This window comes from Ochlerotatus camptorhynchus, unplaced genomic scaffold, assembly GCF_037179485.1.
Source record: "Ochlerotatus camptorhynchus isolate MF236.1 unplaced genomic scaffold, CSIRO-AGI_Acam_v1.1 ptg000191l, whole genome shotgun sequence".
In the NCBI taxonomy this organism is placed as follows: Eukaryota; Metazoa; Arthropoda; class Insecta; order Diptera; family Culicidae; genus Ochlerotatus; species Ochlerotatus camptorhynchus.
This window is the reverse complement of record NW_027040681.1, coordinates 719,267-727,176: the sequence shown is the minus strand read 5'-3', so window position 1 is coordinate 727,176 and position 7,910 is coordinate 719,267. Positions and strand designations below refer to the sequence as shown.

The following is a 7,910-nucleotide window of genomic DNA, read 5'->3' as shown; positions in this document are numbered from 1 at the left end:
TTTTGACATAGAACTACATCTTTGTCGACTATACTGGGGTAGATATAAAAAAAATATGTGTGGTGAAATAGTGTTAGGTTTTGAATGCTTGTAACTTTGTCATTTATAGATGAAATTAATATCCAAATACGCCAATCGATAGAATATTACTTAAATAATCTGCTAATGATAATTATATCACTGTTTTCATGAACTAAACGTTTTTCCCAAACCCAGTCATCATAAACGAATACCACTTGGTGGCACATCATTCTGCTTGAACCTGAGAAGATATAAAACAGCACTGCTTTCCTGACTCTGCTCATTACCGCTTCGGACGGCGTGGCACTAGGTCCTGCAGCAAGCAGGACCAAGTCAGTGGCTAAAGGTGGATCACGGCGTGACCATGACCATCACAATGAGGAATGAGACACGTAAAATTATGTATGTTAAACCCCCTCCTCCCCTTTTTGTTTATTAATTTATTTGATAAGGCTCAACCGAATTAACTTTACAGAGCCGAGGATTCTTGGTCACTATACAATACATCTTAAAACTATAGTCAAAAGGTACAACACAATAAACACTTTATCTTCCGCTATCCAAAAAGCCTCCTCCATCAGAACTGGAGCCGCTTCCAGTAGGTTCATTGTATGGCAAATTGTTGTACGCCAACGAGGGTCAGAGTGCGTCCATTGCAGCAATGGACGCAAAACGTGGTCAGCACTCACACTCTTATCACGAAACGGTTGCTTTCCAAAGTCGACGACGCATCGACCGAAAGAACTGCTGATGAAGAACAATGAGGAGGACCACACAATGGTTGCTGCCGAGAAAACAGACGATCGCGTAGCACACATCGAGAGTGGCCTGCTTTTGTCGACAGCCGAGTGAACACTGACCCTCCTCCCCTTAACAACAGCCCGAAAAAGACATGGACTTTGACGATCATTTTTCTCCGGGAAATACATTTTAAGCAAACACAATTAGGGGCTGTTTATTAACTACATAGACAGTTTTTTTGGGATTATTTACTCCCCCCCCCTCCCCCTGCGTAGAATTTTTTTTTTAATTTGTATGGGCTTTGGATAATTCCCCCTAAACCATAGAGGTAACTCTAAGACTAGTAGGTCCCGAAGAAACGTGCTCACCTTTTTGGCTCAGCTCTGGTACTATCTTCGGTCCCAAGTTAATCGATACACCCCTCGAAACATAGGAAAATCCACTAACCCCTCATTTTATCTGTCAAACTTTCATAGCAAATCAAAACAAACATTGTGTAGTACTAGAATTTCGACTAGAATGGGATACGTTAATCGATTTGCTTGGGACCAATAGGCTAGTCAAGTAGTGAGGCAATTTAAAATCGATAGTTTCGTATTGATTGTTGCTTAAACTCTTTCTACGTAGTTTATGGACAGCCCCTAATAAGTAAAAACAATTTTTAACACGTGGAGCCAAAATTTTCAAAAAAAAATGGCTTAAGAGGAAACATACATTCGATGAATTACCAACAACGGACTGTAAAACATGTCTGGTACCTCTATATATGCAATTAGATTAATATCCAAAGTCCATCTTTTTTTACATATTCTGCACAAAAGAAACTTTCTGCCCCACCCCATTCATAAAAAAACGGCGGGAAATCATGTCAGGTGCGGTTGCACATCGTTCTGCTTGAAGGTCCCCCCAAACTGGCGATATTTGAGTGGGTACCCACACGGATGAAGAAGAGGCGCTTTTGCTAGTTTTTTTTTACAAGCAGAAAAATGATCATACTGAATTCTTGGGTGTTTACGATAATTTCTGAGCATACTGGTATCTTTTTAGATTTTTTCGAATAACTTTGAACTCTCGGACAGTCTATTGAGTTCGCTCTTAGTATTCTCCCGACATTTCAGATGAATTATCTCAGGATTTTTTATTAGTTCGGCCAACTACTTCTCCGGAACTCACCTTTGAATTCATTTGTCATACTCCTAATAAATTCAATGAAATTATTCTCAGAACTGAATTTATTTCTAAAATCGCTTTGAGTTTTCTCCTTCCTTGGAATTCAACTTACAGTTTCTAAATCCTCCTTATAAATAAATGTAGTTTTACTAACATATTCTTTAGATTTAGCATAGCATATGCAATTGTACAAATCGTGGGTCAACTATCCTCACAAATACTTTAGATTTCTCCTTCGGAAGCTTCTTTAAAGGGCAGTGAGTTTATAGCAGTTTACTGATCTTTGTACAAGTTGAGCTTGGAATTCGCTAGAAGTTCTTGGAACTACATAGAAGCTATGCTAGAATTTGGAGAATTTCGGGGAGATTCAGTTAGTTTTATTAGATGGAAATATTGTAGAAATTCCAATGACAGTCTGATATCTTGATAAAACTTCAAGGAGCAGTAAATTAAATTTACAAGTTCAGACATCTTTGGAAAAAATAGTTTCGAACCAATTCTATTAAGGTTTCCGTTTTTGTCATTTTTTATCACCTGAAAATCACTTTCGGTACAAAAACCGCGCTTTTTCGGCGGCAAAAACGCTGCAGACAGCAAATCGAAAACGAACGCAAAAGAAACGCCGCCAAAACGCGCGAAGAGCGTCAACTTGCCGCGTTGGTTTGAGTTACAGCAGCTGGTTTATGACTGAAATAAGTCGTATATAAGTTTCTACAATTGATTTGTGACAAGCGTGCTACTAGGGATACATCCGATGATACTATGTTGGTAAATTACCAACAACTGACTGTAAAACATATCTGGTACCTCTATATATGCAATTTGATTAATATCCAAAGTCAATCCTTTTTCAATATTCTGCACAAAAGAAACGTTCTGCCCCGCTCCATTCATAAACATATAATAGTCAAAAATGTACGATAAACATAAGTTTTGCGTGGTTCTACGTCATACTGCGGTCGTGCCTAGGACACAACCCTTTATTTTTTTTAAATTAATATTCAATCCACTTCTTACATACACTGCAAGACCACCAGAGGACGTATCACGACAAGAAAAAAATTGTAATTGGGTTTACGAAACAAAGGACAAGTATCAGGTTTCAACCACGTTTCACATTGTTATTGAACAATAACATCAACAGGGACTTTCATTTTATCTAAAACCAAAGGAATATTATCAAATTTTGCAGATCATTCGTTCCCCTGGGGCGACCCCGGCGTAGTGGTTAGCATCCATACCTCTCACGCCAAAGTCACGAGTTCAAATCTCACCCTCGGACAAGTCACCAATGACCTAAGAGCGTTAAAGTGACTATAATAATAATAATAATAATAATAATAAAAACATTCATTCCCCTTATGTTGCATTGTGTTCCGAAGAAAATTACCACCGTATTCGTGATAATTTCGATTAAATTCATCAATACAATCATGGTAACAATTTATTTTATTAGCTATTTTATTGTTTATTTTCAAAGTTTTTTTTTATTATTATTATTTTATCTACTGAATAAACTTTACAGAGCCGAGGATTCTTGTTCAGTATACAATACATCTTAAAACTATAGTCAAAAGGTACAACACAATAAACATTTTATCTTCCGCTATCCAATAAGCCTCCTCTACCAGAACGGGAGCCGCTTCCAGTGGTTTACTTGTATGGCAGATTCGCCAACGAGGGTCAGAGCGCTTCCATTGTAGCAATGGACGCAAAACGTGGTCAGCACTCACACATTCATCACGAAACGGTTGCTTTGCAAAGTCGACGACGCTTCGACTGAAAGAACTGCTGATGAAGAACAATGAGGAGGACCACACAATGGTTGCTGTCGAGTAAACAGATCGCGTGACACACATTGAGAGTGGTCTGCTTCTGTCGACAGCCTAGTGAACACTGATTTTTCAAAGTTGACAAAGAACCATACATTCATAAACGCTTACTTATTAGAATTAGAATTATAAACGGCACTGGTGGTGTAGTGGTAAGCGTGATTACCTCTAACCCCAGCAGGCCTGGGTTCAATCCCAGTCGGCGCCACCGGAATGTTCTGAGGCATAACATCTCTGATCACGCCTTCCTTCGGATGGGAAGTAAAGCCGTTGGTCCCCGGTTCATGAGTTGATGGGTCGATAGGTAGGGTCCAGCTGTGGAAGCTGCCTTCTTGGCACGTCGGTAGCATTGGTGCTCAGCACGGAAAACAAGATCGACGGAAAAAACAAACCAAAGGAAAAAAAAAGAAGAATTAGAATTATTTACTGAGATGGAGTTTCCACTATACTGCCGATACTCGCATAATTGTCCCATCTTTGCTTGATGTCCTATTCATATGGGACAGTTATGCTTTTATGGGCAGCATAACGGTTAACCAATTCAATTCAATTATCCCTAGTCTTTATTATCTCGGGTTAAGAATGTTCATTCTTCTTCACTAATATATTCCCTCCTCTACTGGACCAAACAAATTTTAGTTATAAACTTTCTTGATACTTTCTCATTTCGGTTAAAAGTTCCATAGACAGTGGGGTCAGTTCATCGCGAATAGTGACGGTTGTTGGATTACCATTGATCATAAAACTGGGATCGATTGATGATGACAGTAACTTCCCACATTGCTTTTTTTTTTTGAAAATAGAAATTCTTTAGTATCTTCATCTTTAAAAACTACGCGAATAGGAACCAAAGGGGTTTTTGGTTTATTTTTTTTCCCATTAATCTGGTAGCCGAAGCTATTGCATCAGGGTTTACAGTCACACCATAACAAGCAATAATTTTGTGAGTAATTTCAAGCGTATTTTCAGCATTGGGATCTGTTTGGATTTTCCGGGAAAATGTCTCGCATTTTGATGACCTCGAAAAATCAAATTGAACGTTCAGCAGAGTGCAGAGTGATTGTTGAGCAATAACTAAACACACATGTCGATGAACAGCTTCTAAACGTCAGCAGGAAAAGAATGACGGCGTGTTAAAGTGTGATTATGCTTTCTGGAACATCCTATATATATGCAAAACATATAGTAATGAAACTGCGTTAAGTCGCAACAGCTGAAATGCATTGAACAGCTACAAATGTTGTCATACATTTATTTGTACAATGAACCAAGCCGTTTCCTTCATCGATAGAATTCAGTTCATGGCGATTATACCCTATAAAAACATAATGATTAAAATAGCTGATAATCGTAGGAAGACCTTCGCGGCATATTGTTGTTGACGCCAGGTACTGTTTTGATGAGCGTTTGGCTTCCACCCAAAGCCATTTCTCGTGGTACCTATCTAATAGTTTTACTTTTGTGGAAAAGTGATTCAAGTTACCACCAGCGTGTCGCTTATCATCTAGGTAGAAACACACGCTCTCAAAACAACTTCTAATCGTCCATTCGTCATCAGAGTACAGGCATATTAGATACCTGGTGGCTGTTTGTTTATCGTTAAGCTCGCATAACCTAGACCATGCTACGGATAGAGATAGAAAGCCCTTCTACTTTCCAACGGCTGTAGATGAGATAAAACTTTCCACCTGTAGATGACGAGATTGCTTCTGTTGGGTCATTCAATTTAACAATTTAGTGTCATACTACCAGTCGGTTGAAGTAGTTCCGCAGATTCAAAGTTGATATGTCGGTTCGGTATAGGAAAGTTCCTCCGGAAGGAGGCTGGGGTTTGCTGATTGGCATCGGGATGGCATCGATGTTCACCGTGTCATTGGGCTCACTGCCATCGTTCGGATTGATATTTGGAGATTTCCTGACCAACCTCGGTGAGGAGACCAGTGCAATAGCCTTGATCACGAGTTGTTTCTTCAGTGCGTTGAGTTTCGCGGGACTTTTTACGAATACCTTGATGAAGAAGACTTCCTGCAGGACGGTTGGCTTGATCGGTGCCGTTTCGTATGTGATTGGAAGTTTCATGACGATATTTGTTACGACGACAAATGAGTTGCTGGTGTCATTTAGCATATTCCAGGGTAAGGCTGCATCGTTGTAACGAACTTTAGTTGACTAAACTTTTAATTGATAACATGTAGGTGCCGGTTTTGGACTGATGATTCCTGTTTCCTACACCACATTCAATGCCTATTTTGTGGAGAAGCGAGTCGTTATGATGAGCTTTTCTCAAACCTTGATTGGTCTGGGAACCATGATCTATCCGATTTTCATACAGAAAACAATGGAAGCCTACGGATTCCGAGGATGCATGGCAGTGCTAGCAGCTGTCAATAGCAATACCCTGGTGGCAATGCTGGTGATGCATCCTGTGGAATGGCACATGAGAAAGGTCAAAATCACCGATGAAGAAGTGCAAATGACAACAAATCCGAGTGAAGAACCGACTAAGAATGTTGCATCCAAAATGTTGAAAGGATTGGATCGATCTCGTCGGGCATCTTCCATTCCAGGGCTAGGAAACTGGTCCGGTCCGGTAGTCGTCAGCGATAGCACCGAAAGAGACAAAAAACCCGCAACAAAGTGGCAAGTGCTCATCGACTTTCTGGACCTTACGCTGCTAAAGGATCCGATTTACGTGAACATCGTTCTAGGCATATCGTTTGCACTTTACTCGGACTTGGCGTTCTTCACCCTGCAGCCGATGTATTTGTTCATGATAGGATTCGGCAAAGTATACTCATAAAACCGTGTAATGCAATTCCTCGCTTTGAATACTAATGGTGACCTGCTAATCGCTCTCTTCCAGCCGGATGTTTCCCTAATCATTGCCATCGGAGCCGGAGCGGATTTGCTATCGCGAGTGTTCCTGGCCATTTCCAGCACATGTTTGAACATTAAGGCTCGTTACGTCTATCTAGCCGGAGCGCTGTTCACCATCCTGGCACGTTTCGGTAATTACTTATACCCACTTGAAATTCTGCTGCAAAAAAGTCCCACATTGCCCCGAGGAAACAATATGTTAATGGCCGCTTCCAGAAGAGGGGACCAATCGACAGCATTGCTTCCGATCCAAACATGTTTTACAGTTTTTCTCAATTGCATTTTTTTTCTTCTCCGAATTTTCAAACAGCGTTTTTATTCGTTTACGATTTTTACGGTATGGCCATCATAACGGCCATAATGGGATTCCTGCGAACCTGGATTCACGTCCCACTGCCGCTGGTGTTTTCAGAATATCTGCCCACGGAAAGGTAGGTATTGGCACAAATGGTGCCATTTTGTACCGAAACCCAAAACCGATAGCCTGGTGTGATAAACTTTTGACGCTCATAAATCTTGATTCTGGCATGCATAAAACCGATCCCCCTCGATGATTGATGGGACTCATCTTCCGTCCTTGCCGCTTGAATGATGCGTGTTTTTCCTTTTTGTTGGTTTGCAGATTTCCTTCCGGCTACGGGTTATTTATGTTTCTGCAGGGAAATATCACTTTTGCCGTCGGACCCATTGTCGGCTACATCCGTGACGTGACCGGAAGTTACTCGATATCGTTCCACTGTCTTACGCTGTTCATGGCGCTTTGCGTGCTTCCGTGGCTATTTGAAATTGTCTACCTGCGGCTGAAGGAGAGAGCTTTCCGGGAAGCAGAACAGCAAACGGAAATGGTCACCGTTCCGATAAAGCTGGAAACGATTGAGGCTAGTGATAGTAAATAAAGTTTTTATTTTCTCTATTTATTTTCCATTAAGATTGATTATGTTTTTCAACTTCATCGTAGAGAGAAAATCACTCCTAATTGAGGAATAGAGGGCTTTTGGTGTCTTCCATAAGTGAAAAATGACCTAATATGTGTAGACTGATAATCATTTACTACCAAATCAGTATTTTCACACACAAAAAAAAATCAAATTGTTTAAAATGTCTTTCAAGCAAACAAAAATGCACAACATGCTTAATAAGTATTGACTATATAATGGTAGATTCAGAAACTTGAGACGGATCGAAAAGTTGTGGATCTCTTTAGCTTTCAGAGGAAGTAGAGGGGTAAAATTAACCCATCAGAGCCTCTCATGGTCAAAACAAATTAAA

General features: G+C 40.2%; 1 protein-coding gene across 1 annotated transcript; it reads left to right on the top strand.

Moving 5' to 3' along the window:
• The first annotated feature begins 5,530 nt into the window (after positions 1-5,530).
• On the top strand, positions 5,531-7,553 carry LOC135702289 (monocarboxylate transporter 7). The gene is made up of 5 exons (XM_065223316.1): positions 5,531-5,899; positions 5,960-6,552; positions 6,628-6,772; positions 6,952-7,072; positions 7,264-7,553. The coding sequence occupies exons 1-5, from the start codon at positions 5,551-5,553 to the stop codon at positions 7,535-7,537; spliced, it is 1,482 nt and encodes a 493-aa protein (XP_065079388.1). The 5' UTR covers positions 5,531-5,550; the 3' UTR covers positions 7,538-7,553.
• The last annotated feature ends 357 nt before the right edge of the window (positions 7,554-7,910 follow it).

Coding starts and splice junctions, on each gene's coding strand:
- LOC135702289 (XM_065223316.1), top strand. CDS start 5,551: ATGTCGGTTCGGTATAGGAAAGTTCCTCCGGAAGGAGGCTGGGGTTTG. Junction 5,900..5,959: donor GTCATTTAGCATATTCCAGG/GTAAGGCTGCAT, acceptor GATAACATGTAG/GTGCCGGTTTTGGACTGATG. Junction 6,553..6,627: donor TCATGATAGGATTCGGCAAA/GTATACTCATAA, acceptor GCTCTCTTCCAG/CCGGATGTTTCCCTAATCAT.